Source organism: Natrix helvetica (assembly GCF_964273705.1).
Source record: "Natrix helvetica genome assembly, chromosome: 2".
NCBI lineage: Eukaryota > Metazoa > Chordata > Lepidosauria > Squamata > Natricidae > Natrix > Natrix helvetica.
Window position 1 is genome coordinate 219,188,252 of NC_138552.1, and position 26,570 is coordinate 219,214,821.

A 26,570-nucleotide genomic window follows, 5' to 3' on the forward strand; every position below is an offset into this window, starting at 1 on the left:
CAGGATGTAAAAAGTAAACTGTCTTTTGCATGGTAATTTTGTCAGTGCCAATGGTATTCAAATAGTGCTCCAGATGTTTTCGGATAGCACCCAAGCTGCCTATTACTTATCCATGCTATCTTTGCTCTCTTTTGCTACAGTTGTTCTGTTTGTAGGTCTTTGTACTTTGTGATTTTTCTCCAGTGCTTTCTCTTCTCTTCTGCTGTCTACTATCCAGACTTTTTTTGTCTTCCTTATGAACAATGGTTAAGTCTGGGTGTTGCATAACAAGTGTGTGTTTGCATTATAATGTCTTACAGCACTTTAGCTTCTTTTTTTTCTGTTGTTTTTCCCGTTTTGTGGATCCAATTGCTTGCAGACAAATGGCATTTCTTGCACCATTTTTGCTACTTTGAAATGCCACTGTTTGTAATCAGTCTGTGATTTTCTTGCAGCAGCTACTTTAGTGTTTTCTATTCTATTTTTTTCTATTTCTATTCTTCATATGCTATTGTTGTTTTTTGTAGGCCAGTTTTGTCTCTCCTGTACTCAGTTTATAGTATTTTAGCTTCAATGTCCTTCATATATTCTTCCAATGTCCTTTTTTCTTCTTCAGTTCTCTGGTGTACTTGCAACATTCCATGCCGACTTATCTTTCTTGCAAGAAGCATAGTCTGCCAACAATGCTGCATAGATGATGTTATTATTATTTTAAATATAGTCTAATTGTTCTTGAGTTCCATCAGACTTAAGTAGTGTTAGCCTGTCAAGACCACACATTGTGTGTCACTTGGGCGGCCATATATTTTGTTTAATAAAAATAAAATGAAATAAATCTATAGGATACGTGTTTCTGAAAATATTCTTGTTACTCAGTGTCATCATCTCATTCATGGGAAATGTTCTTCCAAAGTATTCCTGTAAGATTCTATTGATGTTTAGATAAAGCTGCAGAGTAAAAAATATCACCTGGCTTTTAATTATTCGTTGATTTTAATACTAAGGTTTTGCGCTGTTTTTATTTATTTTTAGCATTTTTAGCATTTTTCAGATGCTCATGAAAGTAGAAAGAATGAAATATAAATCAATCAAGCAAATAAATATTTTGTAAGTTAACATTTTTTTGTTTATGTGACATCAACTTTCCCAAATTAAGAAGCAATAGTCTATGATTTACTATTGCAATATATATACCCCATCACAGTGCTTTACAGCCCTCTCTAAGCTGTTTACAGAGTCAGTGTACTGCCCCCAACAATTTGGCTCCTCATTTTACTGACTTTGAGTCAACCTTCAGCAGGTGAGGATCAAACGCCTGGCAGTGTGTTTATATTTCAAAAGTCCCACCTAATTAAACCTATCAAATTCTCCATATTGTGTACAAGACTATTAAAATCTCACATCCAGTAACTTCAATGATTTATAATAATTTTTGCCCCTTGAGGCCCAATTCCAATAAAACTATCAGTTTTACACTTGCCTAAGGCACAGTTTTATAGTTTGCAGGTAATTTATTTTCTAGTATGAGTTAGAGAATAGAACCATTTAAATCCAGTGTCAGAGTTCTACAGAACAGTGAGCTAAAATATCTTCTGAATTATTTGAAACTGTTGGGTGCCTCACTGAGCCTTCAGTTCATTTCCTTTGGCTTTCCTGAATACATTATAGGAGCTGTCAACTATTTTATTATGGCTAAACATACATCAAGTGTTGTATGGGTTCCAATTGTTATTTTTTTCAGGGCTACATGCCCTTTGTCAAAAGCAAGTGACGCTATTATCGGGCTGTGCTTTCACTGAAGTATTTTTCCTGTATATTGATGTCGCTATACATCCCATCTAAGAACTTATTGCAGACATGGTCAGTTAAACACCAAAGTGCTTCATTAATACTATAATCTGAGCAATCTTATAGCATGAATACACAATTATTATTGCAGATGTTTCTTTTCATATTTGGTTCCGCTGTGAAAACCTCCTCACTTTCAAATGGAGGGAGATCAAGTTGCCTCTAAACTGGTAAGAGTTTAATGCACAGCTTATCCAATTTAAAAAAAGAATGCCTTCAGCAACTGAAGCAAACCATATCACATGACTTGAGATTATCTTTCAAAATAAAATTGAAGAAGAATTGTACTTATGCTTTTGTGTGAGAGTTTGGCGAAAGGGAGGGTACACACCAAGTAGAACAGGTAAGCAACATCATGAGGATAAAGTAATCCAACTTAGTTTCAGAAGTACAGCTGAACATACATAAATTGTTTCAGATTTCTTTGGCTTTAGACTAACTGAAGCCTTTGTTTAAATTTAGTGTTGGGTTTATCTTCCTGTTGTTACATGTAGTTGTCTTACTCTTTCTCCATACATTAATGGAACCTGGGCTAAAAACTAGATACTGATAAAGCAATGCCTATAAGGACTATGCAAAGCTTTGAATAACTGCTTTCCTTCAACATTTCAAACAAAGCATATCTTCAAAACTAATTTGTGGAAATCTTCTTTACAAAGGTATCTCTTTGGATGTTACCTCAGGAAGCCTCTTTCAGAAAAGAAACAATGGCAAGGACAGACTCATGGCATATGGTAAAATAATACTTTTTAATCAAGAGGAACCTACCCTTAAGTGCAAGGAAGAGTTGGAGTCAGAAGGATGCGTCTGTCACTGGTTTATGTACTTAAGAAATGTTTAACATTAAAAAAGCTATGAGTTTGACTTTGTAAAAATGAATTTGAAATTGTACTGTGTAATAATGAAGAATGTGTTATTGCAAAGGTTTATAAATTGTTAATGAAACTGAATTTGGAGAATGAATATGTGAAACTTGCATGGTTGAATGGGCAAAGAATTTTGGATATAATATAATGCTTGAACAATAGGAAAACACAGGTTTTAAAATTTACATTAAAGTATAATTTTTAAAGACACATTTTTATAAAAATGTTGTGTTGATCTTGAGGTGGCACTACTGTGGCAGAATTGAGGGGAAAGTGGCTATGTGTCCCTCATATTCCCTTTCTTCTAATTGCATGATCTTTTTTTATATTTACAAAATGTCTGAACTAATACATTTGAAGCAAGATTTCTAAAAAGCAGCCTGGGTTCAGAATGTTATGCAAAGAAAAAAAATATGAACATTAGGGGAAAAAAAACATTACAATTTTAAAACCACAGGGAATATTTGAATATGTCACCTTTTTACATTAATATTCTCAATTAATACTTTAATAGAACATTTGAGTCAATGATTTATAGGGCACTTTTGTTACTGTAAAATAAATCCCATGATATTCGTTGTTCATATGTGTGTAGAACTAAAAGCTTTGATATTTGATTTCTCCTTTACTGAAAATGTTAAAAAGTATGAAAAATGAGTTGGAATAATAGCTCCGCAAATGTCACAAGTTTTGTATCAGTTTGGTGTCAGATTGTCAAGTTCTTGGAAATTATCCAGTCCCTTGCAGAAATCTACTACTATGTATAAAACTGTGTAGGTCACAAAAATATTCTACTATGCTGTTCTTTGTAATGGAATCTAACCACAACATTAATCAGTGAAAACAGAGGACTATTGCTTGTGGTTGATATTTTCAATATTTATTTTTTTAAAAAAAGCAATGTATATTCATTTCAAACAAATCAATTAAAATGTTAAAGCATACAAACACAAGTTGTGTACTAGCAGCATTCAATTGTTAGACTCCTCTAGAACTCTGCAGTGCCATGTTGGCAAGCTAAACACACGTTGTAGCTTGCAACCCACTCCTCACCATAGTGCAGGTAAAACAAAAGCTTTATAAAATTAAAGAGGTTAAATAAGCTTAAATAAAAGATGTTAAATACAAGTCACATGCTCAAAGCTTCTGTACAAAGATAAACAAATTATACAAATGATTGGCTGGTTCACATCACATAGGATTATTATAATTAGGCTCTCTATAACCATCTTTGCTGAATATGAATTATATAAAGTCACTGACAGTGAATTGATCAAATGAGCCATTATACAAGGCATGTGTATCTTTAGAAAAATCGGAACACCATTTAAATTCAGGCACCATTTTTTTCCTGCAAATAAATAATTCCTAATATATCTGCATCCAAACTACTCTTAAACTTATCAGTGCTATTTTTATTAATGAACACAGCTTTGTGACTATTTAATTCTACTTCCATTCTTATTGCTATGACAATGTGACTGTGGAAATATCTACTGTACATACAAAAAATAGAGCACCTTTAAACATGAAAGTATACGCCTACTTTCTTTATCTTACAATGCTGAAAACCAAGTTACTGTAAATTGCTTAAACAACTTCACTGGAGCACCTAAAGGAGTGGCCATAAACCCCAAAATCATTCTCTTCCAGGCAAGCTCAAACCAGAAATTTATTCTAAAATGTCTAAAATGACACCAGAAATGTACATTCATTTTCACAAAAGCAAATGTATGTCATTCATTCTCTTCTTCAACTGGATATAAAGAATTTCTAATAGTTTGTAGCTTTGTTGAAATGAAGGGGCTGGGTGGAGATTGTAGCAGAAAATGTCTAAAAGATTGAAGGCTGATTAAAATAATATTAGGCAAATTCAAAATTATTAAGTTTTTAAACAGTGCTTTTTCAAAATTCAGATATTAGCATTTTTTGTCTACTGTACTGAAAAACCACTCTGTAAATTTTCTTAGCTGAGCAGCTGCTGTTTGTGATTCTTCTTGAAGTCTTAGATTATCTTGCCTCAAATGCTGGACTTCAGCTTGGAGAACAGCCTTGTCTTGCTTTTCCTAGAGGAGTGAAATCATATTTATAATCATTCTTCTTGTAGCACAGATAACAAACATGCACATATATATTTTCCTAGTCACAATGATAGCAATGGAATTCTGATTCCCAATTTATCTCAATTTGTTCGATTTTAAAGAAGGCAGCCTTGCAGTCTAAACAAGCTAAATGGGACTTGATAACCAAGTTTCTATATCATTGATAGGATCATGCTATCGATCAAAAGACATCATTTCACAAAAAGATATGACTTAAATATGCCTGCAAACAAAACACAAAACAAGACAAAACAAGATGACCGGTTGAATGGTTTTTATTTACTATTTATTAGTATTTATTTACTATTTATTCTAGAAAAAACAATTGCAACCAGACTGCCTTCCATTGAGTATCTGTATACTGCAAGAGTGAGAAAGAGGGCCAAAAAATTATCTACAGATCCCTCATATACTGGATATAAACTGTTTTAACTTCTCCCCTCAGGACGCCTCTGTAGGGCATTGCATGCCAAAACAACTAGACACAAAGACAGCTTTTTTCTGTCGTGCCATCACTCTGCTAAACACAGCACTATCTTATGCCCAAAGTGTCCCTTTCTTTTTAAAAAAGCTGATTTGAAATATGGGGAACAGCACATATCAGACGAATAAATGAAGCAGCGTCCAAATACTGGGTGGCTCCATTGCTTCCATGGAGCGAAAGCCATTTCCATACCATCATTACAAACTTACCTGTAGGCTATCATAAAAATAATTTGAATAGGAAACATCCTGCTTTATCTAATGTATTTTACAAGTGTTCAAATACACAAAAAGGATGTGTCAATTTAATTGCTCAATACTTTCAATTTAGATTGTTTTTGATGACCCAGATGGTTGGGGGCAATATGCTGACTCTGGAAACCGCTTAGAGTGTGCTGTAAAGCACTATGAAGCTGTATAAGTGCTGTTGCTATTGTAATCTAAATGTGGTATGATGACTGCATATTACAGAATAACAACAGTATAAAAAATATTGTACCCGCCTCAGTGAGATATGAAAGTATAGATGATTAGGGGACTGGAGACTAAAACATATGAAGAACGGTTGCAGGAACTGGGTATGTTTAGTTTAAGAGAAAGAAGGACTAGAGGAGACATGATAGCAGTGTTCCAATATCTCAGGGGTTGCCACAAAGAAGAGGGAGTCAAACTATTTTCCAAGGCATCTGAGGGTAGAACAAGAAGCAATGGGTGGAAACTAATCAAGGAGAGAAGCAACTTAGAACTGAGGAGAAACTTCCTGACAGTTAGAACAATTAATCAGTGGAACAGTTTGCCTCCAAAAGTTGTGAATGCCCCAACACTGGAAGTCTTTAAGAAGATGTTGGATAGCTAATTGTCTGAAATGGTATAGGGTTTCCTGCCTGGGCAGGGGGTTGGACTAGAAGACCTCCAAGGTCCCTTCCAACTCTGCTATTGTATTGTACTGTATTGTATTGTATGTACTGTTTTGCCAATTACATATGATGGTGAGTGAGATTATGTACAAATTTTGCAGTCTAGTGCTATCTGACTTTTGAACTTTTGGTATCCTATGTAAGATTAATCAACACAAATATCTTTTCAAACACTGAAAGGAATAATTGCATAACATCAGCTAAAGAACTTTACTGTATTGTGTAACTAGAAAGCTTGATGTCTCAAATTAAAATTTTCATAAATATACAGCTCACATGGCATCTGACTGCAGTAGATCTGATTAAACAAACTCATATCTTGTACAGTTTATAAAGAGTGGTTGGGAGTGATTTTGAGAGGTGGTTAGTGGCATGAACTGCTAGTTAAAATTGACCCTTTAGAGCAGGGATGTCTCAAACTCGTGGCCTCCAGGCCAGATGCGTCATGCGCTGGCCATGCCCACCGCTGGTTTAGCAAAGGGGAAAAAAGTTGCCATACATCAAGTGATGACGTGATGTCACGAGTTTGACACCTGTGTTTTAGAGAAATGTCCTCCTTGTCTTTTTTTTAAAGGAAAAATGCAGAGAATTGGAGGGAGATTAACTGGCATACACTTATCCTTCATACCAGTTTTCCTCTGACAAACTCGGTATAGGAATAAAGTGCCCTTTTACTCTGAAAAATATGTATCCGTTCCTCTTTCCCGTTCCAAGTTGCAGTTCTTCCATATGCTTAACATTTCATCTATTTTGAACTTAAGACCATCTTCTAATGAGAAAGGTTAAAATTTGCTATCAAATCTAGATATACAAGTAGAATTTCATGAAATTGTTTTCTGAATCCCTGTTAAACTTAATAAAAGAAATAATACCAAACCATCTCAGTCATGTTCTGAGAGCAGTGTGCCGAATTAAAGAGTTAAGTTCTAATATTAGGTTTTTATATTCTAGACAGCAAGGTAATTTCATGCCTACAATCTACCATGTCAAGATATTGCAGTTACTATGACTGGCTCTGACTATTCTCCTGTAGTGCAGCCTCAAAATACATATTTGCCTTTCAGAAAAATTACTTTTGCAAGAAAAGATTACAATAAATACATCTGAACACTTAGGAAACAATTAAATTAGAAAGCAGAAGTCTGCAGATTTCCCATAATTTTAAAGGCAAATGTGGTTTGCTCAATGGCCTGATGTGGTTTGAGGTCATAGCAAACACAGATTTTCTTTTAATTCATTTCACCACTAATTACCCTACTTGCAGTGTGCTGACTCCACGTTGCTTCTAATGGCAGAGCAGCCAGTACCACATGAGTGCAGCTTTCATATAGTATGTAAGCTAGTGTGCAGTTCCTAGACAGAAATCCTACAGTATCTTTATTCAAACTATGTAACATTAATGAACACATTTTTTTTTACCTTTCGAAGATCAGTTTGCAATTGCCGAAGGATCACTTCTAGCTGGTTTACTTTTCCAGTCAAAGTAGTAGGACTATCCTCCCTAAAAAATCAAAATGTACTTTGGTGTTAGTTGAAAATATCATACAGATTGCCTAGTAAAACATTTCCATACAAAACAACTGAACAATGTACTAAATATTATGATTTTCAAAACCATATAAAAGCCCTCAGATTTGAATTCAAAAACATGTAAAGTAAAAGACTCAATCTCAAATGAAAAGTTGGTGAGATACATTCTTCGGGTTTAAATGCAATGAAAAGTGTGTACTAAAACTCCATTCTCCTGGGGTTCTGGGAAATCCCTTAAAACCTGGCTCAAGTCTTAGGCCAGGGCTTATTGTGTTTGTAAGGGCGCTGCTATTGTTAGGCCTGTTTTGGTCCAGTTGCCTGTGCTGTTTTATATTTTTACCTGTTTTTATTTCTGGATTTTGTAAGTCACCCAGAGTGGGCAGCCATTTAAAAAAGCAATTAAATAATTTAAAAAACATCACCATGATCTGCCAAAGCTTTGTTTGATCATGAATTAAAGGCTTTCTGTACTAGAAATCCAAAACAATTAGTCTTAATGACATAGTGAAGTATGGATTAATAGACCCAGCTAGAAGTAACACTTAGTAAACCTTGGTTGATCTTGTGGCTTAAATTTAGTTAATAATCGGATTGGAGACCACAAGAAATACCAGGGATATAGAGTAGATTAGGAAGTAAAACAAAAACCACGTCAAAGGCAAATCACCTCTAAATTGCTAAGAAAACTCTACAGTTGTGTCCAAAGAAGAAAGTGTGTTAGAACAAATGCAAGAAAGAGAAAATTTATTCAGAAGTTATATGAATAACAATGTAGATAAATTTATTATGGAGGACAAAATCCCACAATGGAGGTACAACTATAAAGTGGAGAGACAACCAATATGATTTTTCCTGCTCCTAATATATTTCTGTATTTTCCAAAAGGAAGGGTGATTTCCCCCCCCCACTTCCCCATCCAGGGTACCATATTTTTCAGACTATAAGACACACTGGTGTATAAGATGCACCAAGATTTTGAACAGGTAAGTAAGAAAAAAAAGTTTTTGTCTTCCCCAGCCCCCAGGAGCACTCTACAGGCTTCAGCACGGCCAGGGGAAAGCAAAAACACCCCAATTTTTCACCAAAACAGGGGCATTTTTCCCTTCCCCCAGCCCTGCTGAAGCCTTCAGAGTGCTTCTGCGGGATGGGGGGGGGGGAGTCAAAAACACGCCCGTTTTTCACCCATTTTTCACAAAAATGGGATGCGGGGGCGAGGCTTTGGGAGGCCAAAAATGGCTGTATTCGGTGTATAAGACGCACCAACATTTCCACGCTCTTTTTTTGGGGAGGGGGTGCATCTTATACTCCAAAAAATATGGTAATTTGCCTTTGAAATTGTTGGTCTCCTTTGGGAATGGGTGGCATACAAATTATTGGTAAGTAAATAAGGAAAGATGTAAATAAGTAGCTGAAATCATAGTAATGGAACTTGTAAGGAGAGAGGATGGTTTCAAGAATGGAACTTGTAAGGAGAGAGGATGGTGCCAAGTATTGTACACATACTGATGACCAAAGATTAATGTAAGTAAGACCAGCACTGCTGGATTCCCTCCTTGAGAAGATAGTTACATAAACAGAGAGAGATGTAGCTGCCCAACTCAATTCTGTGGATCACAATGCAAAACAAAGAGAAAAAATAATAAAGCAACAAAACTCCCTAAAATGTAATCCAATAAAAAAACATGCACAACAGGCTCTACTAAGATTGCTTACTGCTGTGCCTAATTGAAATTCTGTGAACAAATGCAAGCGAATGAGTGATGAAGTGGAGAAAAAGCAAGGGAATAGGAAGGAAGCTGTCAAATTGGGAAAAGCAAGTACTGTTAGAACAACGACGGGTGAGTGGAAATATATGGGAAGTGACCAAGACATTGTTATATTGTGTACATGCCTCACACTGGCTATGGCAGTGAAGGAGAAGAATTAGAAAAGCCAAAAAGATATTGTGATGTCCCTTCAAATGGTTTCCTGTGTGGTAACAAGTCTAACCAAATAAGTTTTGATGACATGCATATGGCTCCTAGCCTTTTAAAGAGAGAATAGCACCTGAACTCCTTATAGCTCATACAGACTTCAAACAAGCAATTGAATATATCTAAACTGCAGATGCTACCTGCAGCATATACTTCATTTTGCATTCTTAAAGCCAGAGAAATTCAGATCATGACTCCCACTTCTGTTCTCAACCTTTCTCCCTAAATGGATTATCAGCATTAAAAGAAAAATAACAAAGGTGAAACAAGAGCTATTTATGAGACCACCCACTATCAAAGGATCTGAGCAGGAAAAAAAAACAGCCCTGTTATTAAAACAACAGATCCACCACAAATTAAATCATTATTAAACTACTATTTAAAACCTTACGGATTCAGACTTGCATTGCATAACTAAGCACTGTCAACAGCCATTTGAGAAAGGCGTGTTCCGAAGTCTTCTTAAAGGCCAATATGGAAGGAATTCCTTGTATTCTTCTGGAAAGGGAATTCCACACAGGGTGCCTCACTGCGGAGACAGTCTGTTGCAAATGGTGTCCAGAGGAACTGGCTGCTACTGGATTTGGACATTCCCCAAAAATCTACATCATAGAATCATGCAGGAAGAAGCCTTCTTTGTACATACTTTACATACCCATTAGCATCAATGAAGTCTTTCCCATTTGTTGGACTTGAGCCCAAGGCTTGGTTATTCTCCAAAGCCTGCATGTGCTGCATGTCATTCAGGGTACAAAAAGATGCCACTCTTTGATCTAGAAAGGCAAATACATGAGCAAATAACTAAAAAAAAAGGTAGCCTAGAAATACTTTCAGAATACAAAACTGATCAAGAGCTGTTGATATCTGAATCCAGATATAGCCAAAAAAATATATGCTTGCAACCATTCTTTAAATCCGCATTCCCGATCACTTGTATTTCCGGACATATACCAAAGCATGCTCATTAATTATAGCTTGAGAGTTGCTGTAACTGACACTTATTTTCACTATTTATTATTCATCGCATTTCCCCCAAACTCATAGAAATTCTAAAACCAAAATATTTTAAGGCAAAGCAGATATTTCATAAGAAAAAAAAAAGCTTTGTATTTCATTTAAAAATATGAAATCCGAGCTACTATTTTACTTGAATAAAGGAACTAATTACCTACATACTTGAACTCCAATGAGCTAAAATTTTCATTATGATCTTATCGCAGGCAGATCAATTTTAGTCATAAAAAGAAAGCTGCTTACATCAATGATTTTTAAATTACTTCCTTTCCAAGGACAAAATACATGCTTTACTCTTTGGGAAATAAGCTTCCCCATTGAAAGGCATGCAGTGTGGCAGTCAAAATTATACCCAGTACTTAAAAGAAAGAAAAAAGTATGGCACACACACATTTGTTATAGAACAAGAACAGAACTTTGAGCTTTTTCCATGCAACGTTTGTATTCGGTAGAAGCAAAGATCATTTGTTTGTAGACTGAATTCATTCTGTCTCTAGGTCTTGGCCCTGACCACAGCATGCCTTCCTCTCTTCTTGCAAAGACGCAAACCTTGTATATAATCATGCAACCGTGCAAACATATATAAAAGTGTATACTTTTTTTAAAAAACAACAACATAATATCCAACAGTCTACCCAGATCATCACCTAGAAACGAAGTGTGATGACAGACTGGCCCAAGTTCTTCGTCAGAGTCATAATCTGAAATAAGATTTAGAATTTTCCTATGAACAAACAGAGTCCACGGAACTAGCCTTGGAATATGACACTTGCTATCCTTATGAGAAACAACTCAATCTTGTGGAATCATCTTTTTCATTTTAAATGATAATGAAAGAGAAACCTCTCTGTTTCTATGCAGACACAGATATCCAGTAATACATACTGAATCTATTTATAACCATAACATGTACCACTCAGGAATTTGCAAATTTCAGGCGAGGCTTGTTAGAGGGCTGCATTATCTTACCATGAAAAACCAACAAGAAACCCATTGCATAATCTTTCTTCTATTCATACAACTGTGAATGTAATCCATCATGTTCAGTCAAGACAATTCATTGAAACTACTTCAGGCATCTGGAAGAGTACAGATGCTGTCCTGAATGGAGTTGGCAACATTTCAAGACAGAACGTAAGATTTTGAGATGGGTTCAGGCAGGGGCAAGATTAAAAACAACCTCTTTATAGTATGACTATGCTTTATTTTTAATTTTTTTAGGGAAGAGGGTGTTTTAAGCATTTTTTTCTTTTTTTTTCTTTTAGTCACCTTACAAAGTTTAATGAATGATGCATTAGAAGAAAAAGTAGGAGAGCTGTTTTATTTTGTAGTAGCAAAATGTCTAGTTAAAGAGACCCTGGTTGCATCCTTCCCAACTAACACGTTTCAGATTGCTGATGTCTGTTTGAGATTGCTTACGCCTTTCAATGTAATGTGTTAAGTCTTTCTAACTAAGGTCTTTGCAATCAAAAGGTAAACATTTTAAAAGATTCAAAGGGACCATATTAAGATATGTATGTAGGTATGTATGTATAAAACCAAGATCAGGAAACTACAGGTAGTCCTCACTTAATAATTGGGACCAGCAACTTTGTCACTAAGTGATGTGGTTAAGTGAAAGATCACCTCACTATTGCCAGAAAATGTCAATTCCTTAAGCAAATCATCTGCAGTTGTTAAGTGAGTCAATCATGCGATCGGGACTTGATTTCACTGCCAGGTTCTGCATTATTTATATCAGAAGCTGGATGTGAAGCTCACAAATGGTGACCACACAACCACAGAATTCTGGTGAACATTATAAATGAGCATGGGTTGCAAAGCACCCAAACTGCAATCATGTTGACATTCTGCAACAATTTCTCTCTCTCTAGCTATTATATTTAAGTTTGTTGTATACTACCAAGTCTCATTTGATTGTAAGATAGCCGGCCATGTAAATATGAAGAACAAATTATCAATATTCGCTTTTCATGAAGGATATTTTCTAGTCTTGTAGTTGTATATTTTATCTCAAGTCCACTGCAGGGCTACTGCACCTAACAGCAATCTGATAGACCAGGGGTGTCCAAGTCAAGGCCCGTGGGCTCGCCCGAGCTCCATTTTCGCTGGCAGAAGATTGCAGGAGGCCGTTGCAGCTGAAAATGGAACTCGGGAGCCTGTTTTGTTGGCACAGTACTCGGGCCCCCAACACAAGTGACGTTGAGCTATGGCCACCCCGGCCTCCGAGGTCAAGCACATCAAGCACAATCCTGATGCGGCCCTCAATGAAATTAAGTTTGACACGCTGTGATAGACCATGAAACCTATACAATCCACTTATCAACTGGGAATTACAGATTTAGAAACAGAAAACTGATGGGTTAGGAGAGCATGCAAGGAATTGCCAAATTATCAAACGTTTTTGAGTGCCACTGCCCCTGGTAATAACAGGAGGGTTGCATCTTAATTTGTGATAATTTAACAGCAGTTACTTTGATCGCACATTACCTTCAAATGCTTGTGCAGCATCAACTAAATGACACCAGTCTAATCCTGTTGCTGTATCTGGAAGAGGCATTAAGCCAGGATCATTGAATCTTGATTTGTCAGATAAAGATCCATCTGAGAACCACAGTTCATCTACATTAAAAGGAAAAGTGGGCTTTAAGATAATACGTTAGAAAGAAAACAAAAACATTGAAATATATGAACATCGGGCAACTGCTACAAAAGGGGCCCATTAAGAGGTCTATTTTGTCTATTTTGTAGAATTCAAACAGCTGTTTGTTTTTCTGGAAGAATAGGATGAAGATGCAATGTAAGTATAGTTTTCAAGATATATGAATAGTCTTACTTTATTCTTCATTGGCCAGACTTAGTACAGAAAAAAGGCTTTATTAGAATCGAAATGTACACCAGAGTTCACTTGTAATTGGATGTATTCTCCTGTAGTTCATTGCAAGTTTATGCAATTATATTTAGTACATAGATGTTTTTGAACTGGTTGACCTGGCAATTGTTATCTGCACCTGAATTTGGCAGAGATATTCAATGTCCCTGGTAAAACTAAATATGACAGTTCATATAATGAATACCACATATTTATCACACAACCCACTACTGCTTGCCTAATCTTTTCGTTTCATTCTGCTGTACGTTTTCAAATGACTGAAGAAAATCATCTAATTTTCATAGCCTAGATAATAATCTTTCAAATAATACCTACAGACCACAAGTGTTTCTTCAGGTTTGTTCAAATTTTGAACAATTCATTTTATTCCTAGCTCCTGTTAACAAACAGTGAATGCAATTTAGATTGAGAAGTGGTAAAAATGCTTCCCATACCAGCAGAATACACTCATGGAGTTTGTACTACTAGTAGATGAAACCTGTTCCTAAAACTATGAACGTGTACAAACAATTTATGTCATTTACAATAATCTAAAGCTTGGGTGCACATACTATTTTGAATTGAGGGTCAAAGCATAAAAAAAGAACTTAATTGAAAAGGTTTAATTGATTGACCCAATTTGGTGTAGTGGTTAAGGCACCAGGCAAGAAAATGGGAGACAATGAATTTTAGTTCCTCCCTTAGGCATGAAGCCAACTGGACAACTTGAGCCATACCCGAGAAGGAGGCAATGACAAATTACTTTAAAAAATGTTGCCAAAAAAGGTGCAAAGATTCTACCGGAGTCAAAGACTCAAAAAAACACACATATACAAAAAGTTTAATTTAAAATTAATTAAAATGCTGTTTGTGTGATTGAAGAAGCAATTTATAGTATTTTATATACAAAGCAGCATAGTTAAAAATCATAAATTAGCAACTACCTAGACTATGGGAATCTAGAGACTGTACCCAAGGTTTGTGAATCTCTACAGTAGTCTAAAGAATATTATAAAGTAGTTCAGTAGAGGAGTTTCATATCCTTTGTAGCTACAGTTCACAGATTTTAACATTTATTTTCCATCTTTATTATTTTTAGGAATAACTCAAGTTGGCGAACATACCTAATAATCCTTCCTTTTTTTCCCCATAACAACATTGTGAAGTGAATTGTGCTGAGAGAAAGTGATTAGCCCAAGGTCACCCAACTATCTCTCGTGTGTAAAGCAGGACTAGAACTTACAATCTCCAGGTTTCTAGTCTGATGTCTTCAGCTGAAACGCTGGACAGCTACTTCCAGTTAATGCAAAAGTATTGTGGGGGAAGAAAATATGAAGATGACAGGCATTACTCTGTAATCGAAAGGGCAAAAGCTTGATTGCGCAATTCATGCCTGCCATCTTGACTCTTCACCACCCCACCTCCAGACAATCCTGGCTAGGTGAATCAACTGCTCCCATCAATGTAAAGCAGGTTTTTTCAAAATGTTTCATTCAGAGGATATATTGCTAACTGCAAATCGAATATAAAATCAGCAGACACATCGCACATACGAACATATACAACTTACGTCGCAGATTTCCACTACCATTGTTTAAACTTGTTCTAGAAGGTAAGGTGCTGTGATAAGGTGGCGTAGTGCTAAACAAAATATCGTTTGGCAACGCTTGGTCTAGCATTGAACTCCGTGAACTGGCGTAGGAAGATCCTCTCCGATTGCTACATATGCTCTCATCAGAAAGAGTACGGTACAGTATCCTCCTTGGAGATAGGTTGCCATAGAATGAAAACTAAACATTTTAGGAGAATAAATTAGTAGACTTGAACAATTATCATGAAGATGATGAGATTTTTAGTTTACACAAAAATAAATCTTATTCTAGAGATAGCCTGCTCAATACTGTTTCACTAGCATCAGAAACGAGAACAAAGGTCTTGTAATTTTCTCCTCATATACAAGTTTGTCCCATCATGAATTACTGGAAAGAAAATTAGCTCCAAATAGTTGAATATAATGTGCAGCCACTGCTAATAAAGTGAGGCAGTGGTTAGAGTGCAGTACTGCAGGCTACTTTTGATGACTGCTGGCTGCCTACAGTTTAGCAGTTCGAGCCTCACTGGCTCATGGTTGACTCAGCCTTCCATCCTTCCGAGGTGAGTAAAATGAGGAGCCAGATTGTTGGGAGCAATAGGCTGACTCTGTAAACCGCTTAGAGAGTGCTGAAAAGCACTGTAAAGCAGTATATAAGTTTAATTGCTATTGCTATTATGTTTACATGAAATGAATAAGACTAAGTTTTAATACTGAATCAATATAATTAATTCTACATGAAATTCAGTCTAACCCTAAAATAATACGGAATAAAGCAAATATATCTCTACTTTCTGAACTTTGATCTTAACCTCCCTTCTGGAAAATAGAAGAACATTTACCATTATTCTATGTATTTATGTAATACTTCTCTTTATAAAACAATCATTAAGCTAAGTTGCAAAAACATTTCAGAGTGAAACTCTGTAAAGTTAATGAACTGAACAATACATGAATAGGGGATGGAGCTCATGTCTGAGGAAAGTCAATATGAGAAAATTAATATTTTAAAGAGTCTATAAAATATTTCACCCTAGCATGTTGCAAAGTGGAAGCTATTATCTAGGGTAGATGCCACTGCTGAGAAGGTCTATCTCCACGTCACATCAAGTGTCAATCTATAAGCCTCAGCACAGAGAAGCAGGACTTTCCCTGGGGATTTCAGATGTTTGGGAAGCTAACATAATTAGATTTATTCTTTAAGGTTAGTCTTCCCTCTATCCTGGTATGTGAAAGACACTATATTGTGTGAATATAAATTCCTTTTTGCCACCTATTGATATACACTGTTCCACATTCACAACATAAAATCTGAATGCTAAGAGGGACCAGTTCTCGAGCACGGGTAAACTAAAGTGCACATGTCTCTAAGAATTTTATTCCTATTTCACAAATCTAAATCAACTCTGGGAGGGGGAAAATGTTCTTAGTAATCTAGAATGCATGACTATTTGGAATGCAAGCTATAATTATTATTTTTTACTATAATATAAAGCAAAGCTGATTTTAAGTACAGCTTTGCAAATGTGATACAAATGTTGCATTTTTCTAATTTACCATACAAATATGTGCTCTTAAATAAACAAGTAATAATAGGTATAATGCATTTCTTATTTAGCTAATTATGCATAGCTTTGAAGATAATGTTATCTGTGGAACTGGGGACAAGTTTTAAAAGCAGATATGAACAGGCTTTCTGGAGAATGCAGAGCTTGAATGCTTTGAGAAGGGATTCCCCCATTCATACACTAGGTTTTGCAAACTATTTCTTCTAAATGCAATGTACAATCCTACTTCTCACAATTATTCTGTCCTCCTTTCTCATTGCTAACATTTTTAAACCCTTAGCAATATCAGTGGATTTGGGGCATAATAGCCTCTAAGCAGTAAAGGTAAAGGTTCCCCTCGCACATATGTGCTAGTCGTTCCTGACTCTAGGGGGCGGTGCTCATCTCCGTTTGTAAGCCAAAGAGCCGGCACTGTCCGAAGATATTCTCCATGGTCATGTGGCTGGCATGACTAAACCACGAATGCACACGGAATGCTGTTACCTTCCCATCAAAGGTGGTTCCTATTTTTCTACTTGTATTTTTACATGTTTTTGAGCTGCTAGGTTGGGAGAAGCTGGGACAAGTAACGGGAGCTCACTCCGTTACGCGGCACTAGGGATTCGAACTGCTGACCTTTCTGATCGACAGGCTCTGCATCTTAGCCACTGAGCCACCATGTCCGTTAGCTCTAAGAAGCAAATATATATAAATATATATATATATATATATTAAAATAGCTAACCTTTCTTCTTCCATCCTCCGCAGAGATGTTATTCTGCATCATCAACTTCAGAAATTCTTCTTTTGAGAGAGCTTGCTGGCCTTCAGAAACTATACTCCTGACAGAAGCTTGAAGCTGACTTGAAGAAAAGCCATCAACATAATTATGCATCCCACAGAGACAAATATCTTTAGTTAACTAATAATGTGTTCCTATCTAGATATCTTCATAATTATTCTTCATGTCACACACACATACAAACACATACATAATGTGAGTGTCTGTATGTGTGTGCTTAATTCTAGTCTAGTCCTAGTACATCCTAAATACTAAAAAAAATTAGTATGTAAAACATTTAAACTAAGCACAGAAAACTAAAACAAATAACGGACAATCATGATCAAAATATTAAAGAACAAGTTATCTGAAGAAACATTTCCAGCCTCAGTGTAGAAATAATCCCTTAAAATACTGAGGCATAAACCTGTATCATGTAAATAGATATCTGCTGACAAATTATACTTGTTCCTTTTCGGCCTTGGTGCCAAAGTGTTCCCTAGCACCCAAAAGAACATTTTGGGGGGCAAATTAGTATTAAAGAAGACAGACATAATCCTTCCCCCTTTTTGTGTTAATGGAAGCCGTTGCCAATTGAATTTAGCTCTAGGGTTCCATCTGACATTTCAGAGAACACCTAAAAGATAAAACACGCTTTATTCTTTTCAATCTCAAATACACTTTAATTAAAATCCAAGATCAAAATAAAGAACAAAGCTCACTTATCCCCCAAGAATGTTATTTACATTATTAGTTAAGTTCCAGGGATAATGAGTGAAATTATAATTGGTTCAATTACAAAGACATGGTTTTATTAATACCAGAAATCTGACAAAACTGTTTGGTGTAACAATTACACAAAGTATCTGATTTTCATAAAGACCCGGTTAAATCACATATTAAAATAATGCAGACTGAAAATTCCCAAATATTTCAATCATGTTTATAGGACCCATTGTTATTAATTCTAACGAAATCAGTGACTACATACTTATCAGAGGTAAACAGACTTCTACAATTAGAAACATACATCTAAACATGATATTTAGGCCAAAGATGCTTTTTCACACAGCAACTGGACTTTCTAGTTTTTCTTTGAAGATGTTTCTTGGATGAGAAACAAAAAGTCTTCAAAGAAAAACCAGAAAGTCCAGTTGCCTCTTGAAAAAGCACCTTTGGGACAACCATGACTTGGATGAGTGAGAATCTCCATAGACATAATGTTTAACCACATCCCCCTGATGTAGGGTTGACCCCCAACCTGTTGCTTTTCCAAAATACTTTAAAATGTTTGGTTTGGGTTTTTTTAGTGGGTGGGACTGGGGAGCTCGAATGGAGATAGAATTGATCAAGTGGCTGATTTGATTGTGTTATTATTGCCATGGGGGTGGGGGTGAAATAGAAATTTTTTAAATTGGTTTTTATTATACAGCAGATTTTTAAAATTTTCTAAACTGCCTGGAGGTCACCTATGTATGAGCTGGATGACTACATAAATTTGTTAAATAAATAAATAAAATTCCTAATTGTACAAGACTAAAGTTTAGTAAAATAAAAACAAGCTAGAAGTTATTGTGTTTTTATTGCTCTCTCCTTTGTTTGCTCTGTACAGTAATCATGATTATAATGAGCTTTTCCAAGAAGAGTACTGCGTGCAAAAAAGGAGGTATGCAAATATCAATAGAAGCAATTAGGTTTCTTGTATCGTGGACTGTTAGAACAAGACAGTTTGCATCTTGCATTGGGGGCTGGGGGTTAAGAATGAAGGAAAATAAAAGGACCTCAGACAAAGAGTTTTGCACTGTAGAAAGTGAGAGTGTTTGTGAAATAGGTCTCTGAAATCCCTGGAAGACAAATCTGAAAAAGCAAAACTCATAAAATATCTGCCTTTGTCTTTGCGATCTTGTTCAGAGTAGAGGAAATAAACAAGATGAGTCTAAATTCTACAACAAATATTTGTTTAATAAGGCACAGTGGAGTCCTGGGGCTTCAAGACTGCAGCTAAAGGATATAATTTGTTCAAAAGGAACAAAAGAGAAGGTGGAAGAGCTGCACCTGGATTAAGAGCATCCATTTCTACTCAGAAATCCAAATGAATGAGCGGGCAATTTTGCAATGAGCATTTGGCTTAAAAGAAGTAGAAGATCAAATAAAAAGTCTTATTGATGAAGGTATCTAATCCTGTCCCCACAGCCAAGATGAGATATGTTCCAAAAGCAAGATCTTGCAGAAAGGCATGAATCTTTCAAAAAGATATGAAGATATGAAGTGACTGGAGATTTTAATACATACTTGTCTTCTGATTTGAATTTCTGAACATTCAACATTTATGCTTTTTCCTGATACAGCCAAGCTATTTTTAAAAAGGGCAGAAGGCCATCAACATAAACATCACTTTTTATTTTCTTTGGTCATTCATTCATTCATTCTTGACAAGTTTGAGTAAACTATTACTAATAGTAGCATACTACTCACTACATTTTTATTAGCATTTGTATGTCATCATTTCCTTATCTTGCAGTAAACCAAAGTACAGTACACAAAGTATTAATCTACTTGTTTCCTATGTATCCCTAACTTGCCATTTTTATCCCATCTTTCCCAGCAAACACAATTCCCATTAACTTCAATAGATTCATTTTCAGTTACACGTTCCTTCTTTCATACAGTTAATCTAACATTCCCTGCAAATAATTAAGGTTCTCAGGCCGGAACACCATATCCTCTGCATACTAGAAATAAAGATACATTCATATTCCCAACAATTACACCTCTAACATCACCACAAGCATTTTTATATGTTTATCCATATGGAAATTTTAAAAAACCAAGGAGATAACAAACGTTTGTGACTATACTCCTACCAATATGAAGCATCTGCTAAGGATTCTATTTTTTAAATTATATATCACTCATCCCATTCAGCAAGTAACATTAAACTCTGTATTTGTATACAATGTTCTATAATGTAGGACTATTCACTTAATCATACACATATATCAATAAATGTATGTCTCACATTAATACATTTCTCAATGCCTGCCAAAACTACAGCCTATACATCCCCTGCCTGTAAAGGTATATATTTCCTAAATATTAGTCACTGTTCCCTCCTGTATACTTTTGATCAGAATTCTGCCAAAAAGAATGTGAAGCAAATTACACAGAAAGTCCATTAGTAAACTTTGTATTGTGAAACTATAAGGACAAATGCTATGATTACATTCCACAGGTGTAAACAAATCCATTTTAATTCAAGTATGATCACATCATTTTATGCAAGTTAGGACTCTAATCTGAACATTATCTTACAAGCCAACAATACTTTAACCTTCACTTAGTAAAGAGGACAAGAAACAAAAGACAGAGCTAATCAGCACCTATTTTGGTAAAGAGCAACAAAAATGTTTTCCATGAGGAGGACCAGGAGGCAGGATTGAAGCTTGAAGATAATAAAAACACTTTCAAAAAATACTTCAAATTTGAAGTATTGCCTAAGGTCTACATTTCATTTGAAAGAAGCATCAAGTGGGCTACCACAAGGATCAGTTCTGGAGCCTCTATTCTTCAATGATTTTGTCTTACTGATTTGAACTTGGAAGAGTAGTTAACTGAAAACAATAGGAGTCAGCAGTGTGATTTAAAAAAAAAAACAATTCAAGATTGCTTCAGCAGGAGTAATATTACCAGATAATGAACGCCCATCACAAACACTGGTTCTGAGCAGCACACTTTAAAAAGAATCCAGCGAAATTACAATAGATTCAGAAAAGATCAAGCAAGAAGATCAGAGAAGCAGTAACTAAGGCATATAACCAGAGCTTGAAGAAGCTGGGCACAGTTAGCTTTGGGAAAATATAGTTGAGAGAGACATTTTTCAAAAGATTTCACACAGAAGGGAAAGACACGATTAATGGAGTTGTTAATGTGTCAAAGTTCTAGTAAAGCAGATACAAGTTGAATGCTAATTCAGTTTTAAGTCCATGAAATATGACTACTGTCAGATGAATTGTTCTCAGCACTGCATCTATTTTGTCAACATATTGTTGCACAGGTATTCTTCAGTGTGTGTATGTGCATGTTGTGTTTGTGTGTATAAATGTAATGAACAGGACGTGTGTGTGTGTGTGTGTGTGTGTGTGTGCGCGTGTGTGTATTTTCGTAGATTTCCACGGGTGTAGGTATGCTGGTCTTGTTGTATTTGGGTCTTTTCCCATGTAAGATTGAGATTGTCTTGGCAACATTTCGGCGAGGTCTCACTCACCATCTTCAGGCTGGGTTTTGGCCTTAAAGCGTGGTCGGAGCTGCTGTCTTTCTATAAATCTTGGTGAGGATGTGTGGAGTGCTGGCTTTGTTTCAGTAAGTGGAATGATTGGTTGTGTGGTTGTATCATGATTGGTAGATTGGTGCTGATTGGTGCTGGCTGTGTGTCCGTTGTTGTTTCGTGTTGTAATGGCCTGGGTGGTGGGTGGGGCTCATTTGTTGATTAGGGCTGGTTTCCAGATGTCTGGTAGGCAGGAGGTATCGTCACATTTATTCATGTTGTGGGGGTGTTTCTCTATTTCGATAGCTTTCATAATTATTCTCTTGTTGAAGTGTTCAGTTTTGGAGATTAACCTGGTTCCTTCAAAATTAATTTCATGTCCTGTAGCTTTAAGGTGCTGGAAAAGGGAGGACGTTGTTTCTATTTTTCTTACTGCGTTCTTGTGTTCTGCGATGCGTGCATTTATTCTCCTGTTTGTTTGTCCTAGGTATGTTGCAGGGCAGATTTTGCATGGTATTTCGTAGACTCCTTGGTTTTCTAGCTGGATTTTGTCTTTGGGGTTTCTTAAGATGTTGGCTATTTTTTGGTCAGTGTTGAAGGCTGTATTGATATTGTGATTGTGGAGAATTTTGCTGATTTTATCTGTGGTGCCTTTGATGTAAGGGAGGAGGGCAATGCCGTTGTCCTGTTCTGTGTCTCAGTTTTTTGGGGGAGTCTCACTTTGGATTAGGTTGGTAATTGTTTTTCTTTGGAATCCGTTGGAGATTAATACATTTGTGAGAGTGTGTAATTCAGTTTTCAGGTGAGTTGATCTGTGCAGGGTGGTGATGGGATTGCACAGATCAACTCTGTAGCCAAGACCCTCATCTCCAGAACCAAACGCCTAGCTGACAAAGACCACCTTAAAACTGAATTACACACTCTCACAAACATATTAATTTCCAATGGATTCCAAAGAAACACAATTACCAACCTAATCCAAAAGGAGACACCCCCCCCCAAGAACCGAGACACAGAACAGGACAAGGCATCACCCTTTTCCCTTACAACAAAGGCACCACAGATAAAATCAGCAAAATTGTCCACAAACACAATATCAAGACAGCCTTCAGCACTTACCAAAAAATAGCCAACATCTTAAGAAACTCCAAAGACAAGATCCAGGTAGAAAACCAAGGAGTCTATGAAATACCATGCAAAATCTGCCCAGCCACATACATTGGACAAACTAATAGGAGAATAAATGCACGCATCGCAGAACACAAGAAAGCAGTCAGAAAAGAAGAAAAAACTTCCTCCCTCTTCCAGCACCTTAAAGCAACAGGACATGAAATTGATTTTGAAAGAACTAAATTAATCTCCAAAACTGAACACTTCAACAAGAGAATTATTATGGAAACAATCGAAATAGAGAAACACCCCTACAACATGAATAAATGTGACGATACCTCGCGCCGACCAGACATCTGGAAACCAGCCCTAGTCAACAAACGAGCCCCACCCACCACCCAGGCCATTACAACACGAAACAACGGACACACAGCCAGCACCAATCAACACCAATCTACCATTCATGATGCAACCACACAACCAATCATTCCACTTACTGAAACAAAGCCAGTGCTCCACACATCCTCACCAAGATTTATAGAAAAATGGCAGCTCCGACCACGCTTTAAGCCCAAAACCCAGCCTGAAGATGGCGAGTGAGACCTCATCGAAATGTTGCCAAGACAATCTCAATCTTACATGGGAAAAGACCCAAATACAACAAGACATACCTACACCCATGGAAATCTACGAAACACACACACACACACACACATGTTTTTGTATATTTGTTTTCATATATATGTATATGTATATGCATATGTATATGTATAAATGGCTATGTGTGTGTGTATGTATGTATGTTCCAGCATAACTGTGGAACACCTTGAGCAATTTCAATCAGTGCTGGGATTCAAAAAAATTTACTATCAGTTCTGTGGGCGTGGCTTGGTGGATGTGGCAGGTGAAGGATACTGTAAAATCTCCATTTCCTCCCAATCAGCTGGGACTTGTGGGACAGAGAATAGATGATGGCGGGGCCAGTCAGATGTAATATTTACCTGTTCTCTGAACTACTAAAAATTTCCGCTACCAGTTCTCTAGAAATAGTCAGAACCTGCTGAATACCATCTCTGATTTCAACCAAACTTGGTACACACATGACTTACTCTCTGGAAAAAGACACTGTGGGGGTAAGACACCCCTAACATTCCTCAGGTTGTGTGTTCTGTTAAAATACAACCTGTTGTGCTTTAAAATGGTTTCTACTGTATTGCTGTAAAATGGCTTCTACTATACAGCGCAGTGGAGTTGCCGTGGTAATGGCTTCACAATACTCCACAAGGGGAATCCCTCTGGTAAGGGGGAAAATCCAACATTAGAAATTACATTTGATCTGGATATTTTCACCCTATAAATAAATAACCAGGCAATGCCGGGTTATCAACTAGTAGATTACAAATCTAAGATTCCCTTAAATTCCTGTAGAAGCCAAACAATAGAAACCTTGTCTGAAAGTACCTAAAAGAAAAAGCCAAAGGCTCTACTTGTACAGAACCCTTATCTACTTTTAATTCTTAGGGAATCAACATTATGTTATTTGCCTTTTCTTTTTTCTTTTTCCCTTCCATGACCTCCTCCCTTATCAAATTCCAATCCTCTCCCCCACATAAGAATAAAAAGATTCTTACTCTTGGCATTCAGAAATTTCAGATTCCTCAGGTGTGGGACTATCTTCTGACTTTTTCCAGCCAATAACGTATTTGCTTATTGCTCCTTGTCGAGGGTAACATTTTGCCATGGATCCAGAGATTGGTTGAGCACAATTTTGTGAGACTATATATACTTTGGAGGTGTCTAATGATCCAGTGCTTTTAGGACCATGTGTTGAAGGACTTCCAGAATGATGCGACCCGCTAGAAAAGGGGGGAAATGCGCACAATGAAATATTTAATGAGCTATTACTGGAGGAAATCTGAAACAGGAAAAACATTGGCTGTTATTTATCTTAAAAAGGACACACATACACAATACACACCCTCCATAAAATCTTTAAAAATCAACAATATGTCATGTAATTTATTTCTGTAATGTGGAGTTCATATTCCAACGAATGCTGAATTCTTGTTACTTTGATTTCAGTATGCAGTAGTAGTATAAATATACTTCTAATCTTATTTTAGTTATGTAAAATAACTAAAACATATCTATCTCAAAAATTAAAATAATAAAAAATACTAAAAATTGAAACAGAAAAAAAAACTCTTCAAAATTGGGATTGACATTACAGAAATAAAACATTACAAGACTGATTATGTATTTTTTCTAGTACTAAAAAAACTTCACTGTTTGTATCATATAAGTGTTCTGGAAAGATATTAAAGATAGGGAGTACTGTGTCTGAGAATGTCTTATCCCAAGTTACTACAGGTAATTAACTTACAACTATTCATTTAGTGACTGAGGTTATAATTGCATTCAAAAACCCCTAAAAACATGAATTTTATTAGTTCATGACTTATACAAATTGTGTAAATGTGATTGGGGATAAAGTAAATCACATCACATTTATGATCAATGACTTAAGGTTATAAAATTATGCAGAAGTACTTTAATAATATCTTTAAATCCTAATTAAAAGTTTTCACATTAATGCCATGAAAAAGCAATTATTGATACAAAATAGCAACCTTTCCATGGCATATTCAAAGACTTTTGCAGGTAAAAAGATGCAGTGTAATCATAAATTGATTTCATAATAGGCTGCAGGAGACAGAATGATATCCAATTTAATCCTTGCCATAAGGCATAGCTCTTCATTAATCGGTGTCTAGAATGTGTTTTATGCAAAACTTGTCTCCTACGACTAGACAGGAAGATTCCCATGGCAGAGGGAGAATCCCACCAATGCAATGAAGATACTGGGAGGAAAAAAGCTGAACCCAATGTATTATTTCTGCACAAAATGTGTTATCTAAATTACATTGCTCAACAAAGACAGGTTTGATATATTGTAAGGCACCCTAGTCATAGTAACTCAAGCCAAATCTTACCCAACGACTGGGTATATGGAACATATTTAGCTTTATTAAATGTAAATATGTAAAATTTTGGACTAGAGAGGCATCACCATACCAAACGAATTCAGACACCCATGATTTACAAGAACAAAGGTCTTGTTAATTTCTGAAATGTAACACTGACAAAATAAGGTTAAAACACTCCCACTAAAGTATACAATAAAGCAAATTTACACATTACTCAGGTTTTTAGTTTAGTTACCTGAAAAACACTGGGCTGAGAAACTCACCTAGAATGTGAAGATAATTCACTGAGGTCCCCCATGCTGCCATCACCTATATGACTGCTAGAAATGGCTGAAGCGTAACTGTGGACAGCATACACTTTCATGTCATCATCTGCTCCTGGCGTTTCGGATGATTCAGCCCATTGATCTGTCCGTCCATGAAGCCCTGACCGACTTCCAGAAATGTGCAATGGAGCCAACATTGGAGCTGGCATACAAGGAGCAGTATCAATTCCACTATCAGTAGAAGCTCCCTTAATATACGTTAATCCAAGCAAGTCAGAGTCCATTAGATCTTCAGAGCCAAAGTGCTTATCATCACTGTTGCTTGATGTGTTGCTGGATAGAGTATTACTGCTGGAATGGCTGGAACAGTTTTTGTCTCCAATCTTAAAAGAAAAAATATAGTTTTATTTCTACAATCCACAGTTTAATCAATGAAATGA

The 26,570-nt window shown here is 36.2% G+C and overlaps 1 protein-coding gene across 4 annotated transcripts in view; it reads right to left on the bottom strand.

Moving 5' to 3' along the window:
• Positions 1-3,558: 3,558 nt before the first annotated feature.
• SIPA1L2 (signal induced proliferation associated 1 like 2) overlaps positions 3,559-26,570 on the bottom strand; it is a 148,143-nt gene continuing 125,131 nt past the window's right edge. For 2 of the 4 annotated variants that reach the window (XM_081940127.1, XM_081940128.1), the window contains 9 exons: positions 26,128-26,513; positions 24,509-24,733; positions 17,468-17,585; positions 15,155-15,374; positions 13,203-13,334; positions 11,360-11,413; positions 10,354-10,471; positions 7,615-7,696; positions 3,559-4,759 (listed from right to left, as the gene is read on the bottom strand). In XM_081940127.1, the coding sequence (XP_081796253.1) occupies positions 4,613-4,759; positions 7,615-7,696; positions 10,354-10,471; positions 11,360-11,413; positions 13,203-13,334; positions 15,155-15,374; positions 17,468-17,585; positions 24,509-24,733; positions 26,128-26,513 (1,482 nt within the window). In that variant the 3' untranslated portion in view covers positions 3,559-4,612. Of the gene's footprint in view, positions 4,760-7,614; positions 7,697-10,353; positions 10,472-11,359; positions 11,414-13,202; positions 13,335-15,154; positions 15,375-17,467; positions 17,586-24,508; positions 24,734-26,127; positions 26,514-26,570 lie in introns of those variants that run through there. The other 2 variants (XM_081940129.1, XR_014174252.1) reach the window with 2 other exon arrangements.